Source organism: Phallusia mammillata, chromosome 2 (assembly GCF_965637545.1).
Source record: "Phallusia mammillata chromosome 2, kaPhaMamm4.hap1.1, whole genome shotgun sequence".
NCBI lineage: Eukaryota > Metazoa > Chordata > Ascidiacea > Phlebobranchia > Ascidiidae > Phallusia > Phallusia mammillata.
In genome coordinates this window covers 26,368,924-26,389,810 of record NC_137253.1, presented here as the reverse complement: position 1 = coordinate 26,389,810, position 20,887 = coordinate 26,368,924, and the positions used below count along the sequence as shown (strand labels likewise).

At 37.7% G+C, this 20,887-nt stretch overlaps 2 protein-coding genes and 1 long non-coding RNA gene across 3 annotated transcripts; 2 read left to right on the top strand and 1 right to left on the bottom strand.

The window, feature by feature from the left end:
- The first annotated feature begins 701 nt into the window (after positions 1-701).
- LOC145213718 (solute carrier organic anion transporter family member 4C1-like) lies at positions 702-9,982 on the top strand. Its single transcript, XM_080082093.1, has 11 exons — positions 702-1,008; positions 2,663-2,926; positions 3,488-3,667; positions 4,782-4,884; positions 4,970-5,091; positions 5,691-5,951; positions 6,733-6,922; positions 7,311-7,467; positions 7,921-8,090; positions 8,454-8,659; positions 9,161-9,982. The coding sequence occupies exons 1-11, from the start codon at positions 792-794 to the stop codon at positions 9,388-9,390; spliced, it is 2,100 nt and encodes a 699-aa protein (XP_079938219.1). The 5' UTR covers positions 702-791; the 3' UTR covers positions 9,391-9,982.
- LOC145213720 (uncharacterized) lies at positions 6,838-20,214 on the bottom strand. Its single transcript, XR_013856883.1, has 5 exons — positions 20,114-20,214; positions 16,089-16,259; positions 8,710-8,892; positions 8,415-8,618; positions 6,838-6,900 (listed from the first exon to the last, which is right to left on the bottom strand). It is a non-coding gene; the product is annotated as an uncharacterized LOC145213720 (long non-coding RNA).
- LOC145213719 (solute carrier organic anion transporter family member 4C1-like) lies at positions 12,016-17,634 on the top strand. Its single transcript, XM_080082094.1, has 11 exons — positions 12,016-12,179; positions 12,719-12,985; positions 13,290-13,478; positions 13,619-13,718; positions 13,784-13,905; positions 14,227-14,487; positions 14,751-14,940; positions 15,325-15,493; positions 16,083-16,264; positions 16,670-16,875; positions 17,280-17,634. The coding sequence occupies exons 1-11, from the start codon at positions 12,038-12,040 to the stop codon at positions 17,492-17,494; spliced, it is 2,043 nt and encodes a 680-aa protein (XP_079938220.1). The 5' UTR covers positions 12,016-12,037; the 3' UTR covers positions 17,495-17,634.
- Positions 20,215-20,887: the final 673 nt, after the last annotated feature.

The window sequence follows — 20,887 nt, the reverse complement described above, 5'->3', positions numbered from 1 at the left end:
ACATATTACAAATACATGTCGTGGGCGTTATAGTGCAATTGCGATAACAAATACATGAACTTTTGTTGGCAGCAAACTTTTTCCAAGTAAACAAACGCATCCAATGAATAGGTTTGCATATAATGTGTGTTCAATTAAATGCATACGGACAAACGGCATCGCATTTGTATGGGCAAGATAAACAAGTAATCGCCCATAAAACGCACCTGTAGTGTGAATAATTCCAAATAACATGCTATTGTTCGTAGCGTAATAAAAGAAAACTGCGCTTAACCGCCGTCCCACCCCTATGTCAATAATGCCACAAAGCTCCGAGGGGCTCAATCAGCTACGTTTGAGGCAGTTGCGATGCTTCATCAAGCATGTGTTTGCATTGGCAGTGCGTCGAACGCCGAACAAAAAAGTTTCCGCGCAAACGCAGCTCTGATAAGCATGAAACCCGGTGGATCGTCAGAGTGAAAACTGACCTGAACGCAACATTCATGTGCAAGAGGCGTTAAACTGAGAACATAAATAGCTATAGACGTGTATCAGTGAGTGGAGATATTGACCACGTTGCCATAGAAACACGTAGGCGGAGTGTACTTAGTTGTGTGGTGATGTGATGCTTTTCACGTCGATGTGCACTGCTTCACTTTTTAGCGTTCCAACTGCGAGTATCTCTGTAGTTCCGTTACTAAGCATTTGTTTTATGCAGGCTTGCTTTAAGTGCTCCAATGTTAAAAGAACAGCAATAATTAAAATTTAGCAACAGCGTGTTCCTAGGCTCTGTTCCGCTACAACAGCCAAAGATGACAGGCAACAATGCAAACCACAACGAAAAGGATTCGGACAGCACAATGGAGGTCAAGGTTAGGGTCAAGAGGTCATCCACGGACGGGTCATCAGTTTTCGAAGATGAAGAAACCTATGAATGTGGATGGGGAAAGTTTACCCCCTCCTGGCTACAATGCTGCAACAACCCTAAAGGATTCCTGACAGTTTATTGCTTGTTTGTTATCGTGCAAGGTAATTTTTTCATATTCTTAGTCTTTATTAGGAAATTAGACACTATATGATGGTACCGTTTAAACATCACGTTTGACGTTTCTGTGTTCCGATAAAGTATAAAAATGCAGAGCTAACGGGCATTTTCGTCTAAAGAGATTTAATGGATTTACAGGACAGGGCTGACGGTTTTGTTTAATTTTGATCGGTACAAAATGCTACTTTCGCATGATCCGATTACGTAAATGCCTTAATGATACAACCATTTCCTTTGGTATTTTAAATACGTCAGCGTTACAAAACACGCATCAAAATAGTTAGCTGACGCTATTGCATAAAGTAACATAAAAATGCGTGGGAAAACGGTTTAGAATTACACATGCACTATGTAACCGGGATAATGCAGCAAATGTGTAGGCTACGACCATAGTTACGTTACTGCAATATATGCCGTGGTGTTGCAATACATTATGGTACATAAAAATCAATATGACTGGAGAACACTTCAAAGCATTTATAGTTGACAAGTATATCGAATGTTGGGTAGCATACCAGCAAAACAGCTTGTAACACTTGCAATATTGCAGAAAAACAGGAAACGTTTTTGATTCCAGATGGTTTTATGGGTTTGCATATAGTTCCATAAAAAAACACAACCAAAGTTTGCGTGAACTAAATAAAATCCAAGGGCCGTGAAAGTCGCTCCAAAAAAGCAGTTGTTTGGTTAAATATTAACTCTCCTTACATAAGCGGTGAAAAAGAAACAAACGAAAGCACCAGCCGTATGATTGATGGTGTGTCATGGTACAAGGGAAGAATGTTGATTCTGCATTTACAAATATGCCATCAGTTTATAGCCTACTTGCACATTGGCAGTTGCAAGTTAGCTTCCTACAAGTCAAAGGTTCTTAACCATTTTTGAAGGTTTCGAAGATACAGTTTGCAAGATTTTAGACCACAATACAACACCAAAAACTAAAAAGAAATATTGCCTACTAGTTGCCCCAAAAGCATGACAAATTTATGCAATAGATAATGACCTTCACCGACAATGATCATACAAATGAAAGGCATCACATAGAGGTGTAAACGTCTTTCATTACTGTTGATGCCTCTAAATGCTAGTTGTACGGGTCATTTACAAAGTTGCAGGGGTCACACGAGATGTTTAAGAAGGTACGAGCCTTCCATTTGTAGCATGCTTTCAAATGGTATTTGGATTTAGCTTGGGAGTTTCCATGCCAACAAGTGGGTTTGAGTGAAAACAGACTAAGCTCAAACCGCAGAAAACGTTGGGGATTCACGCTTAACGGCCAAACGTCTCTACAACTTCGTAAATCATCTTTCCGTGAACGTATAGGCGGGCGTCTTTTTATAACTCTATCACTCCGTTCTGCTTTGCATACAATTAAATAACATCGCTGTGTAAATTTGTCCGATTTAGGGGCGTAATGTAGGATATCTTTCGCTGCACCTATGTAAACGGAACGGTCCCTGAAGTTAGTTTTATTCTTGTTTAAACGCTTATGGCTACTTTGTTTTGTAAAATTGTTCGAAAAGTAGGCCTATAGCGTTTTCAAACCACAAACCGAAAAAAAGTAAACAACTCTTACAGCTTACAAAAAAAAACAGCATTAGAAATTACATTCAATTTTTTAACTTACAATATTTTCAGGATCGTTGGTGAACGGTTTTGTGAACGTAAGCATATCCACACTGGAAAGACGCTTCGGGTTGAAGAGTTCGGAGACCGGGGTAATTTCCACGGGTTACGATATCGCGTTTTGTTGCCTTACCATGTTCGTAACCTACCTCGGAAGCAGGTCGCATCGTCCAAGGCTTGTAGGGATAGGATGCTTCATCATGGGCATCGGGGCTCTTGTCTTTGCCCTGCCTCACTTCACTACACCAAACTACGAGTACGCTCAAGACTTTTCAGGTATTTGAGAACTGGAAAACAGCATGTGAAAAAAATGCATGCAGCACTATAACGGTAGTTCAAGTATCTCATTTTAGGGCAAATTTTCAATACAAGCCAAAAAGTAATATGATATGCAGAATAAGACGTTAGAGCTACAGAAGAGCAAATGTATTGAAACTATAAATCAAAGGAAAATACCCAGTCAATGATCGAGGACACCTTAAAATACTAAGTTGTTGATAATAGCCCACGGTATGGTTGCAATAAAGTAAAGCATCATGCGCTTTCATTAAATACACATGACATTTAATGACACAATAGCCTTAAAAAACTGAACTGGAACAGTTATTGATTCGTAGGGACAATGTCCTCCTGTTTATTTGTACGGCTCTTTCGTACACAAACAGTGACTCATTGGCTCGCGAGCTCTTACAGCAAATGCCATGTGTCTTTGCAAAAATAGTCATATTCTTATACCAAGGTAATATCAGGTCAGTTCCCAGTCGCACCACACGACACTAGTTTACACATTAACTAAGTTATTACATGTGACTAATAATCGTTATGCTCATGTTGCAGACGAATGTTTGGCAACCAACTCATCGAGCTGCGAAGGTGGAAACAATCAACTGCACAATTATGTGTACGTTTTTATACTGGGTCAGTTGCTGCATGGAGCTGGGTGTACCCCCCTTTACACCCTTGGTCTGTCTTTTATCGAGGACAGCGTGCCCAAGGAGTCGGCCTCGGTCTATCTCGGTAGGTCTCCACGGTCCAATGAAAATACTTTTGACGTCAGGCCTGCATTTAGAAATGTCAAAACGTATTCGTGGTTGTTTTGCCCCAACAGTGACGATGCAGTTTTCCTTCAGCAGTAGCAACATACGAAATGCAAATATTTTAATTAACATAAAGACCAGAGCAGGGCTTCATTTTTGGAACAGTGCTCTATAGCAAATTTTAATATGTAGGCAGGACCAAACAAGCACATACCATTTCGAAACCATATGTCACGTTTGTAATGGTTCACCACATAATTGTTACCTGATGGGTCAAATTGATTCGAACAAACGCGTACATCTTTGACGAATGTTAGGGAAGAGCAAAGCCTCACTTAAACATGTCAGGTTGCATCCAATAATCATAAGGCGACATCGGGTCTGGGCGAAATTTACTGACCCAGGTCACAACACTCACTATTGCAAACCCAGAGTTGGCGTGTTTTTTCTCCGTGGTAACACAGTTCACCGCAAAGTCAATGTGACCTCTTGAACTTGGGCCCGCATCCAGGACAAAGTCCCACTATTCACAATGGCAAAGCAGCCCTAAACGTATTACAATAAGAACATGAGGTTTACTGGTGAAGAACTCGAGCCAGTGAAGCAAAAGTTCAAATTCAAAATTAACAGTCGCGGTAACAAAACATGTTTTCTACATTCTTAGTCAAACTGACCTGTCATTCAATGAACCAAATCCATGAAAGCGCCGTAGATTTCTGGTCTTGCGTAGCAACAACATGGTTTTTTTCTTTGCTGGGCTTATAATTGAATGTGACGTAAATGGTTGTCTGTCAGGCGCCCACACACATCAGGGTTCGGCAATATTGTAGGATTGGCCTTCACACAAAAAAAATAATTGCTATGTGACAAATGTGACCGAAATTAAGGTTTGTTTTCATCGTCTTTATCGACATTTTGAAATAAGTTTCAACATTAAAATAAAAACAGCTAGAAATCGTATTAGTACAAGCATATTAACAGGAAATGTGTTTTTAGTTCTCTGTGAAATACGATTTTAATCCAGCTACGATTTACCAATACTGTTGACCAACACAAAATCAATATTGTTGACAAACTACTATCTGTCCTTACAGGAATTGGAAACGCTGCCTCGATATTCGGTCCAGTTTTAGGGTACGGATTAGGTGGTCTCGTTCTTGGAATCTGGGTGGACTTTGACACCGTCGACGAAAGTTTGTAAGTCAACTAGGCCTAAATTTACAAACCTATCGGGCCAATATTTTACCTGTTAAGAATTAAATGTTTCTCTATTAACAATCAGAATTGAAATCGACGCCTCTGATCCACGATGGGTTGGAGCATGGTGGTTGGGAATTATGGCGGCAATGGGGTGTGCATTTGTTCTTACGATTCCTTTACTCGCCTTTCCAAGAGATTTTCCAGGTAAGCAACAAGTCCAGCGTTTTCAAAAGCCCAAACTCAATCTGACAGCTATAATTTAAGGTGAAAGGTATTCTCTCTGAATCAGACTGAATAAAATCTCATCAGCATTTCATCAGCATAAGAAAGCAGTACAGAAAACAACATCAGCTAAATTTGCAAGATTAGATTTTCAGTTTAAAGCTGGATTTGAGAAGCCAAATAATTTTTTGGCATGCACCCAACACTTTTCTTCAACCACTCCCCAACTCAAACCTTTAGAAACAAATACTAAAATGTAAAAAATTCAAAATAAAAGAGGGAACGAGAAATGTAACTAAAATAATGCAACACAACTAGGCCATAATACTCTGTCAAAATGCAATATATGGACAAATAAAAAAATCCTGTTTCAAACCTTAATCCTATCTTTGACACCCTAAAAAAATTCGATTAGGGGAGTGGTTCCCAACGTTTTGCTAGTACTGAAACCCCTTTTTGTAAATATATTTGGGTTACACAAACCCACGGTTTTCTTTGAGCTAACAATAGAAATATTCTTGAAAAGTCTTTACGAAAGTATTGAGCCAAATCTTGGTTAATGTCATTTTGGTCTTACACAGGAGCGGGAAAGTTTCGGGCTCTCCGAGAGTCGGAGGTTCACAACGATGGAGGAGAAGATGTAACAGAACGGGAGAACTTCGGACGATCGTTTCGCGATTTTCCTGTAGCCCTGTGGACGTTAATAAAGAATCCCACATATGCACTAACGACATTGGCCGGTTGCAGTGAGGCTATGATCATTAGCGGATTTACCACGTTTTTGCCCAAGATTATACAGAATGAGTTTCAACAAACAGCGGGTCTGGCTGCTATTTTAGCAGGTAAGACATATAACAGTGTAAGATGGCATTAAACCTTCTTTGCAAATAAGTATGAAGCCACTAACATAGCCTAGTGACATTGCAGTGATTGAGTACCAAATGATTTCGAATCTAATTAAGAACATTTTATAAAGATGCTTTGAACTGAACATATTTGTCATGTTTATAACAAAAGTTTTCGCCACTAGGAGAAAAGCAAACAAACCAAACTCGCGTTTGAAAAGTAGTTTGCCGCGTTTAGGTTTCCGCTTATTAGGGCTACAAAATTATACTGCTATGTTTGTGTGTTAAAGAGGTTTTACAGTCCAGCAGAACAAACATTGTCGAAAAGATCGAAACAATTTAATCCTACTGTACTATGTCGTCCACTGAAATATGACAGGCCACTAAAGTTTTGGGCTTACGCTTTCTTGGATTTTTTCTCATCCGGTGGTGGTGGTCACTAAGAAATAATTATGCATTTATAATTTTAGGAAGAAATTGCAACATGAAAGAACGTTTCATTACATTAAATGATCAAAATATGCAATTAGGCTCAGCATTTTGTTACACTGTCTATTTTTGACATGGAACTTTGCAGATAAACGTTGCTGGTCGTGAAAAATGTTTAGTTCAGCTCTTAAGGAGAATAATCTGTTTTAATTTATCATCAGCAGTTATAGCCTAGTAAACAAAATAAAGTTATATAAATATTTTAAAGAATATTTTTAATAAATAAGAGCTATTAAATACGTTATAGAAACGATAGCTCACCTAGAAACATACTTTTTTACTTCAACAGGCATCATTAGTATTCCGGGGGGCGTGGTCGGCCACGTGCTTGCTGGCGTCATTGTCCAGAAATTCAAACTGAAGACAGCCAACATTCTTAAGTTCAATGCTTTTTGCTGTGTTCTCGTTATGATAGGAGCTCCTACGCTGTTTCTGTATTGCAAGAACCAGCCGGTCTCTGGAATAACGTATCCCTACTAGTAAGTTTGTGACGTTTATTTTGTAAAATTGTGCTTACAAAAAAAGTAGAAAAGAAAAGCTTTACACATGGGTTTCTCAACTAGGGTTAATTTAACAAATTCTTGAGTTTAAATACAAGAAATAAGAAGAACGTGTTTTCGTAACAGTTCTGTGTGCATGCTAGAAAAACGTCCATCTTTTAAGACGTATTGTTGATTTTTGGATATCCGATTGGCTTCATGAATTTATGAATGAGGTTACCAAGCAAAGGTGTTTTGAAGAAGTATTTTAGTCCATGCATTTTTGGCCTTTTAATGTTTCAACCTCACTGTAAACTAGTTTGAACAAAATGAAAACCTTAGAATGTACTTTCAAAGATGACCCCTAAAAGCATTTTTTTTGACGCAGTGGTGACACGATTGGAGGCAATTTAACTTCGCCGTGCAATTCAAACTGCACATGTCAAGAAGAGTTTTACATTCCTGTGTGCGGAGCGGACGATGTAATTTACTTCACAGCTTGCCATGCAGGCTGCACAAATTCGTACGAAATAAACAGCACAAAGGTATTGTGGCAACAATTTAAAAAAATATTTATCTTTGTTGGAAACTTGGCTTTAACCAAGAAAGTTATGAAAAATACTTTTGAAGTGCCCAAACTCTTTGAAATTAATTTTCGTTTCAGCGCTCAATTTACTTTTTTAATTTGCCAGTTTAATATCATACTTTGTTTGATCTGACAGAAATTTGAAATAATATTTGAAACATCACATTAAGCCAGGCCTGTTAAAGGCGTCATACCGAATCAGCCGGTCACTTAAGCATTCCTACATACCAATACTAGAAAAATCTATCCTGCGGTGAGATTCGAACCCACGACAGGAGTATTGTCGGGAATCGCGCTATACCGATCTGTTTCAAATTTCATCTGTGGTTTCAAAAAAATATTTCTCAAACAATGTCACGATAAAAACGTTTAAAGTAAATTGCTTTTCTGTTTGTTTGTTGTTGTTTTTTAGTATTACACCGATTGTTCTTGTATCATGAACACAACGAGTGAAAACTGGCAAGCCAAAGAAGGACTTTGCCCTTCCACCTGCAACACGCTGGGAACATTCCTGGGAATTTTCTTTGTAGTGGTCATGCTTACATTTATGTCGAGTACACCAGCCCTTGTGGTTACGTTTCGGTAAGATGCATTTTTTAAAAAACAAATGTGGTTTATGAGGACCAACCGAAACGAAACCTCAAAAAGCGAAAATTACTTGTTTAAGAATTTGATCGCGGAAAAAAAGTTTTGTTATAGATTAACATTATTTCGGCTCTTTTTTGCATAAAAGAACGTGGTTGTTAATCTAATGTAGAACGTGCTTGCCAATAAAGCAATACAATCTAGTTACACAGCAGACATTTCCCTTAGCCAAGATATTGTTAAAATCATGAATAGCGTTTATGCAACTAATCCTACTAACATAAAAGCACTAGAAAATTAAAACACCCTTAGAATACTCACATAAAAGTCTGCATAGTCAAACATCGGTTTCCACCGCAGAGTCGTGCCGCCCAATATGCGTTCATTTGCAATCGGTGTGCAATGGTTGTTCGTGCGAGGATTAGGAAGCATTCCCGGCCCTATACTGTTCGGTTTCATCATCGATTTTACGTGTATTCTGTGGCAAGTTCGGCAGTGCGACGGATCACGTGGTTCTTGCTGGATCTACGATAGCGACGAGATGGCAATCAACGTTCTTATAATATGTGAGTATTTTAATTGGTAGAAAGGTAACTAAAAAAGACAGACATAGTACCTATACATCGACCTCCATCGGTCCCTTGTAGATTATTTTTTTCTCTGATGGTAAAGGATAGATTGGTGGCTCCACTCAAAGCCTGTACACGATGAGGGACACACTTTTTTGATCCATAATCACCGACAACATACCCAATTCCAAATAAATTGCCACAGCTTTGCCTGGTTAAGTCGCAAATCTCTGAAAAGATTTAGCAAGCAAAAATATGTTTGTTAAATGGTCTAAAAAAATTATTTATCAGTTGGCTGCAGACAGTGCACACAATATCGACCCATGAATTATTATCATCATTGCCGCTGGTGACAATGCATTGGCCTTATCTAAGACCTTGTAGGTCGTAACAGCGTGCATTGTCTACTGCCAACCCTAAAAAATAGTAAATTGTATTAACACTGGCAAACTCCATACATTCTTAATTGGGACATAACATTTTTTCTGGCTTTGGCAGCGTGTGTTTGTAAATTCGTCTCGGCTTGTTTCTTCCTTGCGGCGTGCTTCTTCTACAAACCACCACCTCCTGAAACAACCGGTTCCGAGACCGAACTAAAAGCGCAAACCGAAATAGTAAACGCAGCTTTCGAAGACGATCACGCGGGAAAAGAAAACGGAACCGAAAAAGCGGGAATCGATAACAATAACCCAGATGTTTCCGACGACGAACCTATCACAGAGTTGTGATATATATTCACGAAATTTGATCATGTGATTACACAGGTCGGAATCCTTTGATATCACGAAATTGTGATCATATGACAAGGTTGCGAAATGCTTGTTAGCAAGTACACTCAAGTACGAAGTTACTGTAGATAATTTTTAAGTTGTTCCCCTTGTAGCCTGTGAGCGCCACCTGGCGGGAAGATTTTTTGTTCGTTTTACTGTTTTAAATAAACCTCGTTGGAAGTTCATTTGAGAAAAAAATGTGCATAGTTCTTTGAAATCTAAAACAATTGCTTGTTGTCAATGAAATAATTTAAGTGCTTTATTTCACATGATGTGCAGTACACGACAACTTTATCAATGCCAAACACGGTGTATACGTGTATAATTTATGGTTTTCTTATGTTTGCTACCGTGTTTCATGTTTTAAAATTGAATATGTTTTTTATTCTCAGCAGTAACACAAATTTACGGAACAAAGGTACTCGACAATTTCAACCTGTTATAAATTACTTTGTCGTGTGCTGATACCATTTTTCAAGCGACGTCCTACGAAGTGCAATGACTATTTATCTGTCGGTCGTCCTTACTGTTTATTGATTCGAAAATATAATTTTTAATAATAAATAAATAAAATGTTATTAAAAAAAATTGGTTTGTTGTAAACCAAGAAGGAGAACATCATATTACTAGAAACCACGGTCAATATACATATGGTGACATTAAAACGTATACAGACAAATCTGAAAATCGCACGACCAATTTGTCAGGGTTATCTACACGATTAAGGTTTAACCAGATCATGTATAAACAATACTCGTTTGTAAACAAAGGTTCGCAGTTCAAAAACATTACTGTGACACAGATCAGAGATGCACTCTTTTTAGTAGATAAGAATAAGATTATACTTTCTTAAAATAGATTTATGCCCACAGTGCAAAACGTGACGTCATCCACCCCGAATGTAGTGAGCATGACGTAACCGCTCCTATGTGTTGAAAAATGATAAGCAACAGTGGTCACTCTCAATACTTTCGGCACTATCAAAGTCGCAGTGCCTTGTTTGAACTGGTAGATGTCTACTGACTTGTTAAAATAGAGATTAGGCATTTTATAACTTGAAGTAAATATAACACGCTTTTTTATTGACTGTTATCGCCATCTAAACTTTAAAATAAGAGTGCTGATTGGCCTACACACGACCCGTAAGTGGTAAATTGGTATTAATATCGTACGGTTATTTTTGGTCGTAAAGTCAAACTAAAAATTAAACCACTGGGCATGACAATGATTTTGCGCAAACCAGGTTTTTAACCGATGAATTCCACAATAACACACAGCTTGAGAAAAACGACAACCAGTTTGCGACATTGAAATAACGAACTTTGACAGGCAGGAAATAACGTACTACAAACAGTCGTTGATTTATTAAGACCAAACTGTCATAGTTAGTTCGAAGTCAAAACATATTTTCTTTCATGGTAAGCAGTTTACGCAAGTCAGTGTCAGTGTCAGTGTCGTTTAAAATGTGTGGGTTATATGTTAAGTAAAATTGCCAAACTTTGGATAGTGTTATTAACAATACTGAAGCGTTTTAGAATAAAAGGAAATGTAACAAACACGATGCTCTATGTCAAGAACTGTGGTCTATAGGTTTTTGTTTTTGCCGTTTTCGTGATACAAAACATAACCTAACACCTATTTGAATAACATGCGTACGAAATTGCAACGAAAGATCGGTTTCAAAGAAATACTTTAGCGTCGCAATCAGTGTAGTGATGTCAATAAAAGTCCAACAAATTTATTTTGCGCGTATTTACTCAAGTGAACCACGTGACTTTGCTAACGACTGAAGTGACAGCGTAATAAACCTTCACCGACAAAGCAAGTGTGTAATGCATGCATTGCAGCACAATAGAGTCGTTGTTTAAGCGTGAGATTGGTTGGCTACGAGCGGATCCAAAAAATTTTTAACACTTCCCTCAATCATTTTCCTTGGTTCATCTTTAAAGGTGCGATGTAATTACAAAAGTAGGAAAAAAGCTTATATTTCTGCATTTCACAAACCCAAAATTGCTGTTAGTAAAATATAACAAAACATTAAACTTAAAGTGTTCGATAAAGTGGCGATCTGGCTGATATGGCTTATTAACTGCAATTTCCTCTAGTAATCGGTATAGTATAAAAACGAGAAAAATCTCCATTCTAAAAAAATTTGAAAAAAAGATAAGACGGAATGCAATAGAGCACACACTGTATAGGTCTTTGCTGTGGATTGGTTTAAAACGCTTGACGTGACCTAGTTAGGTGGTAAACTCAACAAAGCAAGATAAAACATTAACCACAGCTGGCATCGTTAAACTGCCCCGTTTTGTGATGCAGTAAATCAGCAAATACAATTTTGGGCACTGAAACGCAGGTCACAAAATGCAGTGCTTTGCAGGTGGATTAAAAATAGGCTATAAAGAGAGTGGTGGCCTATATGGACGTAACGCAATTCTAAGTTGGGTTTTGAGTCAAACAATGCTTAACTATTGAAGGATAGACAGTAAAACAGAACCATTCACTATCTGTCCAGTACAAAGCAATGTTTTGTATGTTGTACGTGTTGCAACCAAATAATGATATATTGTTCTGACAGAAACCTGACTGTTAGAATTAATAAAGCATGAGCGACACCGGTAGCATACAGAAAGATGAACCAAAGGAGGGGAGATACAAGATTTTGTGCTGGGGCCCAAGTTGGCTGCAATGGATAAACAACGCCAAGGGATTCCTGGTTGGAATCTCCCTCTGCATTGCCACATCAAGTAAGTATTCGCGGAACACGAAAGGTTCTCACGCCCAAACCACTCTGCGATTTCCGAATTAAGTGTTGCTTTGCGTGTCAGCCAACACAGAATGACAATGCCCTTGCGTACATGCAGTTTCTCTAAAAAGCTTATAAACACACCCGTCGCTGTGCTGTGTGTTTGTGACCGCAGCGGACCAATGGCTTACTACATTTTCAGTTATGTCCCATGCCAAATGTAATATTTTGGCGAAACCTTCGCAGAAACGTGTCGATTGTGTTTGGCTTATTGTACACCGGGTTGTTGAGATATTGTAAACCAAAAAGTTTTGTTTTGGGCAAATACAACTAATTTTTTGAAAAGTTTAGACCTGGTGAAAAGGTTTAGAAATTAAAAAAAAAACAATCAATTCATATCATCCTAAAATAATTTGGTGAGTTTTAATCCTCTACTGATCAGCATAATGCCTAAAGGAGAAAAAAACGTATACATACGTTTGATGATTGAATTAGCGCATTCCGACTTTTCAAGTTATTTACGAAAAACATTGCTTTTAGCATTTATAACTGGAGGAATCGTCAACATCAATGTCAGCACAGTGGAAAAGAGGTTTGGTCTTAACAGCTCGGATTCGGCCATTGTGCTTGTCGGATACGATATCGCATTCTGCATTCTTACCATCTTTGTTACTTACTACGGCGGAAGGGCAAGTCGGCCCAAACTAGTGGGGGCTGGATGTGGAGTTTTTGGCCTTGGAGCGCTGGTCTACGCGTTGCCCCATTTTACATCGCCCAACTACCTTTTCGGGGACGATGAGCTACAAGGTAGACTTTTCCAACAATAGTTTTTGCGACTAATAAGAGTAACCAATATTGGCTTGCAGTAGGGAAACCAGAGGTGTATGATGGATTGTACTTGTCGGTTAGGGGTTTGGAGGTTCAAATACCAACGAACTGACTCCACACTTGGACGCATGAATTACATAAATGAACTTCGCTCATTCGACTGTTAAAAATAGGTTTGGACCATAGATTAATTTCCAAACATAATTTAATTCTCCCAGTCCCTAAGAATCAGCAGACAAGGAGGATTTCCGCAGTGTTAATAACCATTGTTTGTTGCTTGTAGTGGTTTGTCCAACCAATGTCAGCGCAGTTTCGGATGGCTGCAGTGGGCTGAAAGGGGACCTCAGCAACTACATGTTCGTATTGTTGATCGGCGAATTACTAATGGGAGCTGGTGCCACCCCTATGTTCACACTGGGTCTAACTTACATCGAAGACGCCGTTTCGAAACATGCAGCGCCAATATACCTCAGTAAAAGAAAATTCATAAACCGTTAGCGTTAATGCTATTGTCATCCATTGCGAGACATCAAAGAGCTGTTTGACTGTATAGTTTGATAAGAGGTAAAGTTTGTTAAACCTTGAAAAAATACGTCGTATTGTTTTTTCCAGGTATAGCAAATTCGGCAGCAGTTCTCGGCCCAATGGTTGGATTTATTGTTGGTGGAGAATTCCTCTTCGGTTACTACGTGGACTTTGACAAGGGAGTCGAGTAAGATGAAATACAAGTCGAAATAAGCGAATAAAACCAACAACATTATTGATTCTGTTTTTCAGAAATGATCTAACTGTGTTCGATCCCCGTTGGGTTGGAGCATGGTGGGTTGCTCCTCTCATCGCTACAGCGATTTGCTCGATTTTGGTCATTCCACTGATTGGATTTCCAAAGCAACTTCCTGGTATGTAAACCGAATACCAAAGACTATGTAAATGAACGTTTGTGCTTCACCTGCCACCAATTCCGTTTGTACACCAAGTTCTATAAAGTTAGGTCAAAGCTGATATACGGTAACAAATTCGTAGTGTTTGGTTTAGTCTAGGGGAGAAGAACTGTAATCAGACTGACTTGACACAAGTTTTTAATAGTTTTAATAGTATCGTATTGAACTGGCTGGTAAATACGAGCGATTTTTGCCCGAGTGATTTTTACTTCTAACGTTTACGTACCCAGACGCTCATTTCAAAACTGTTCTTTTACGAAACAAAAATTTATTTCTAAGGAACCAATGCCAACAGAGCAAAACGTGTGTCGGAAGTTCACAAACACGGAGGATCGAAAGCGGCAAGAGACACTGAATTTGGGAAGTCGTTTAAAGATATCCCTAAGGCAACTTATATTATCCTTCGAAATCCCACCTTTCTTTGTATTATACTCGGCGGCTGTTGCCAGGCGGTGTTAATAAACGGCGTATCTGCATTCATGGCTAAGTTTATCGAAGTCGAGTTTCATCTGTCGGCGGGAAGAGCAGCACAAATTTCCGGTAAGGCCTATAAACGTTGCTGAGATGCAGTGTGCAACACTAGTATATAGCATACAAAGTCGCTTTTTAGGGTAATGCATTTCTAAAAAGAATCGGATTAGATTTTTACGCATTTAGCAAACAGTAAATTGTATTCACGCAGCTATCCGATTTTTTTTGTGTTTTTTTTGAACAGAAAAATGAAGCTAATTTAAATGTAAACAAAATCACGTGCATACAAAAGAGCTCAAAATGTTATTCGCTCAAATTCTTGCATTTACCAGGTGCAGTACTAGTACCTTCCGGTGCATTGGGTCACATCCTTGCAGGAATTATCATTAACAGAACCAAGTGGAAGACACCAGCTATGCTCAAGTTTATGGCAGCATCTGTATTCGTGGTGGTCGCCATTGTACCAGTCGGATTCGTTTACTGCGACAACTCAAATATTGCCGGCGTCACGGTCCCATACCCGTAACTATGGTTTCTATTTTGTGGCATTAGAAAGTACCGCAATTTGTGACAAAGACTAGTAAGGCTGTAGACTCAAAAAGCATGTAATTTTATCATGTTTGTAACCCAAAAAGTGTTAAGGCAAAAAAATTTACCACTTGCAGCTTGGAGGACTGTTTCTTAACTTGTGGGCACTTGCGGTTCTAAACTGAATAAGACAGCATAAAAAATACCCAAAAGCCAAAACAGTACCCATTTAACTAAACATAGGCAAGATATTTGCTAATACACGTGTTTGCGCAATCAGCTTGACAACAAAAGGGATGTCAAAACTTGCTGTGGCCCTCGAAATAAAGTTTTTTTGTATTTTTTACAAATCACAAGCTCATTGTTTTTCATTTTTAGAGGAGATACTCTGGATGCACGCGATTTAACAAATGCGTGCAACGCACACTGCGAGTGTCAAGAGGAATACTATATCCCAGTCTGCGGGTCAAACAACATAACCTACTTTTCGCCGTGCCATGCTGGATGTTACGATGCAGAATACGCCGACAACGCAACAAGTCCATCGGTGAGAAAGTTTTTGTCAAACTGTGTTACTTTCGGAATCGGAAATATCGTAGGACAGTTTGTGTAAGTTGTTTTAAAGTAAGGTTATTTAAAACAAAAAATGAACCTTTCGGCACCTTGCAGCATAAATGGGAAAACGGACCCCACAAAGATCTGTAACAATTGCTCTGGCAATTAGCAAACTGAAACATTTCACACAAGTGAGGTAATGGCTGAAAAGAAAGAGGAGCGGCAGGTTTTACATGGAGCATATTGTTCGAGAATTTATACAATTGTTATGAAAGCATCAAGCCAATAAATAATAAGTAAGCTGCAGACAGTGCACGATGTTTTGATCTTTAGGCCGCGTTAGTGTAGCTGGTATCAAGACATATGCTGCATTAGCTAGTGTAGCCTTTTTATGGCACTCTAGTTTGTTAGGAATATTGGGCAGAAAAGCCATGTCATGACCAACTCTGTTAGATGTACACAGGTAGAAACAGTGTGCACTGTCTGCAGCTACTTCTGCTATTGTTTTTTTTTTAGCGTCAAATTATTGCGAAACAAGACCTTAAAAGAGTTTTTATGTCATTATACTGAAAACCTTTTAGGCTTACACTATATGTACTTGCGCGCCTCCATTCGCCTCTCCCAGTGATTTACCGACCGGTCGCACTACTCCTGGCAAATGCAGCGTTCCCTGCAACACACTCGCTGGTTTTCTTGCTGGGATGTTTTTCGCCATCATGATTTCGTTCTTCCCCCTCACGCCGTCGCTTGTGATTCAACTGAGGTGAATAAAATAATATTTGAACACCTTATAAGTAATTTAGGACGTCGTATAACAGAAGGGGTTGTTTTATTAGCTTTAGGCATGTCTTATAAATGTTGTGTTGTTAAACGATTATACATAACTTTGAAACTGCGAATTATATCATGCCAATTTTTGACATAACAGAAGAAACTTAGTATTAAGGTAGTACGTTTTCTGTTGTGGTAAATCTTTGCGACACGTTTGAGCGGTCTATTTATCGATTCAAAAATTTACAAAATTCGAGGCAATCAAACGCCTAAAACGATCATCGACATAAAAAAAACTTTTTTCAACACTTGAGTTTGAAAGTTTATGACTTGTTTGCTGATACAATGACCCACTGCCTGCAATGCACTGTAAAGCTAACAATTAGTTTTTGTTCAGAATCGTTCCAGAATCTATGCGTTCCTTTGCTCTCGGTGTTCAATGGCTGTTTGTCCGACTGATCGGAACCATACCCGGTCCAATAATATACGGGGCCTTCATCGATATGACGTGCATTTTGTGGCAGCGCAGACGATGTGATGATGCGAAGGGCTCGTGCTGGGTGTACAACAATCACGATCTTGCTGTGGCTTTTATTGTAATTTGTAAGTGTCAATATACATTACCTTAACGTTATTCGACTGAAAACTTTTGTCCTGATCAAAATGTGATTAAGTGCCAAATTCGTGCAAACGAATATATACAAGATAAAATAAGTCACTGCTGCCCAATGGGTGCATCTAAAAAATACCCATTTAAGAAGTTTTAAGTAACCGTGGAAATGGCTTTATTTTTTCTTATTAATGCAAGATTTACTAATTTAACTAGTGTTGTAGTTTTTTTTGCGTGTTTGCTGCAAAATGGTGATAAATGGCGTGATACAGACCGTTTTGGTGAAACCGAAATATGCAAATCCCAGAAAATGAAATATTATTGCCCAAAAGCGCTTTTTTCTAAGAATGTTCATCAGATTATGTCAAAGTAAAAATTAAAAACTTTATCTTTGCAGCGATGGTTGGAAACTTTTTAGCTGGGGTATTTTTCTCCTTGGCTTGCATTTTCTACAAACCCGAAAAAGAGAAGGCTTCAAAGGAGGCAATCAAGAGTAAATTCGCAACGGACGAAGAAAAATCAGCCCAAGAGCAATATCCAAAACCCGACGGTTACTCGTTCAAAAAAGCCAAAACAAATACAGAGTCCTATGAAATTATTGACAGACTCTAAAATGTGTATTTTAAGATTGGCACAATTAATTATAAACACACTCAATTTAGGCCTACACTAAAATCCTTCGAGGCTTTGTTTAAGACTGCGAACTATTATTGGCGGTGGATAACTTTTACGACGGTCCATCTGTTGTGTTTGCACAAACAAATATAAACAACCGTTATGTTGTAAACTGCATATTTCGTTAGTTCAACAATAAAATGACATTTTCTATGTGCTTGGCATTTTTTTTTTAATTGTGACATGCCAAGTTGATTCGAACTTATTGCAATCATAAAACAAAGAGCGTTGCATGCGACTCGCCTGTAAAAGGTGCCAAAATGTGTGCCAAACATTTTGTTTTTGTTTTCAAGTATTTTTGCAAGCAAGTTGCAATACGCTCAAATTACACATGCACAATTTTGGTGCTCATGTATGTCTATTGTTGTTTTTTGATAAGCCACAGAATCGTCCAACATTCGATTTGTCATAAAAATACAGGTCTTACCAATTTAATTTCATGTTCATAAGCTTTTTTTTTTGATAAAGACAAATTGGCCAATACCTACCCTTGCTTTTTATATGGTAGCTGGCTAGCGCAAAAACATTTCACAATTGGGACACCTAAACATCAGACAGACATAAAATGTAGTGAGTAAACGCTGCAAAATTCAACTAGTACACTGTGGAAGCACAGTTAGTTTACTGGGGGTTTAAAAAGAAACCACTTGGGGTCTATGCCAGCCAAGTAGGTGAACCAAATTAACTCAGTTTGATCACAAACAGTTACTCATAGTGAAGGAAAAAAGTATTTTTAATAAAACATATAACTTATTTATAATGTATGAAACTGATTGGCTTTTATGGTTGCCTATAGATTTTATATTCCACAGTCAAAAATGACATATTCTGGATCCAGTGTTCTGGATTTGAAACAATTATTTCAGAATGCCCAGGTTTTTGTACTTGGAATATTCACCAACGGGGCAACAGAATGAACATCAAAACAGACGTAATGCTTTCAGCGTGCTACAGGCTTAAAGATTCGAGGCCCAAATCGTTCGTTATCGTTTTTTCGTTGCGTTGAGATGTGCTTGCGTTCCATTCTTTTTTCCTTTGTTTATTGTGCACTGTACTAGTCGCATTCAGTGTTATTTACCCTGATGAAGACGACCTGTATAGGACGTCGATACGTCGAAATAACATTAAATTTGCCAGAAGAGCTCCACAAACTTGATATTGTGCCTGGCAGCAATAGCTTATGTACTATGTACAAACTGTATAAAATTTATCCATTTTGGACAATATTTACAAGTTTCACCAATCTTTGGGAGCTAGTGAGACGCATTTGCATTTCTGACAGTAATGTCCGGACCTTGTCTATCTGGACCTTTGACAAAACTAATTGAGTAGCCCTGATCTACATCATATCTAAAGTGATATCTACTCAGGCATTAAAAAAAATTGATTCATTTTAAGGACCAATGGAGTAAATAGCGAGCATATACAACATTCCAGAATAGTACAATCAACAAACAGTCCAGACTTTAGAAAAAAACTACCCATTTGGACAAATATCCACTGGAGACAAAAAAACAGGGAAGGAGACCCATAATGACATCATCAGGTTGTTTACAAACACCGACTAAAATTTACAAATGTACGACTCAGATAAAACAATAGATTACAATAACATCCAACCTGTACAACAGAGTTGGGATCCAGAATTTTTTAATGCAAGGATTTTGATTCAGTTTTTTATCTGTTTACTTGTGCCAGGCTTACAAACCAATCCCAAAGCAGTTCAATTCCACATAACAAACGAATTGCAGAAATGTTTTTGATGATATTTTTTCACTTAACAAACTAGAATTTTAACCATAAGGAGTCAGAGTTTGAATCTATATTTAATAGGAGTTAATGAGTAGAGTTTTTAGTACAACTGGAAGTCAAAGAAACATCTACATGGCTATCATTAAAGGGTGAATGTTTTCGATGTTAAGATTTAGGTCATTTCTTGATATGGGCTAGTACACAATTTTTATTTTTACAATTTTTATTGTGTTCTGAGTATTTATGCACATACATCTTTATTTCAGTCTTAAATGATAATACCAGAACATAAAAGCTCTAAGAAGGAGATACCAAAATTGCTTTTATTGCCTACTTGCTCAATGAGTTTATATAGGAATATTTAGTTAGACTGCTTTAAAAAAAAATCAGGTACATAAATCCTTTCTTTAAATCAACAGAAATATATATTTCGCCTTAAGTAAACAGGCATCATCAGTTTCTGTAAAAGCAAACATGTAGCAGACTGTTGAAATACAGTTCTGTTAAAGCAACCAAGTAGTATGCTGTCTAAAGTGAGCCAGAATCATTCTTTTTTTACTTTCTATTGTCTGCAAGAGATTCCTTACCAGAAGTGTTTCAGCTGTTTCAACACGAAGGCTTTACTTAAATTTTTTTTTTTTTTTTTGACTTAACTGTGATATATATATATATATATTATATATATAACTTTGATATTATTGTAATTTAAAATCGAACAACAATGTGTGTGCATTTTATACCACGAAAACATTTATTTACCCCACATATTAATGTCCAAATAAACACCATAATAACACTACTTACCTTTTGATTGGTTGGTTTGGTAGTATGTTAGATTTCACACATCAAACTTTCTAGTCTTGAATTTCATCTAGTCTTGAAGTTAACAAATCAAGCAATACTTAAATCCTGTAAACACAAAGCAATGGCACTGTCACTAACTCTAAAGTTGGGATGTGTTTCTGCAGTTTGTATTTTTATGACATATATATACAAGATGTATTTTTATGACAAATTAAGTTCCATTTCATTAAACATATTACATATTATTGCCAAACTACCTGATTTGAAGATTATTTGCTGATTGCTGTTTGAAAAATAATGAGAAATTATGAATCATGACAAACATTAAGAAACAGTGTTGCTTTTTTCAGCATGTAAGCCAGTTAGCTAATTTATTTTTGTTTAAAGGGGCAAATTTGTCAAATGCCTCTCGGAAGGCTGGTAATGCTATGGTTACAATTTAAAATGAACTTGAACATTGTTCTGTTGGTTTGGTTTGGCAGGCAACTTAGATACCAAACAGAAGAACATAAAATGGCTGATAAAGTTACCTACAGGTATGGCTGCAGCTATATTTAAAATTTGGGGAGATAATACATTGGCATTGGCACTGTAAGACATTGGCATCCGACATTGTAACTGAAAGTGCATTATGTTGGTCCAAAATATTTCCGGTCATGCGCACAAACACTGGTCACTTGTTGTTTTATTTGTTTCGGCCAAATTTACTGCAGGGATTTAAATACAACACATTTAACTTTTCCTTCAGCCATTTCAATGCTGTGCATTTTAAAT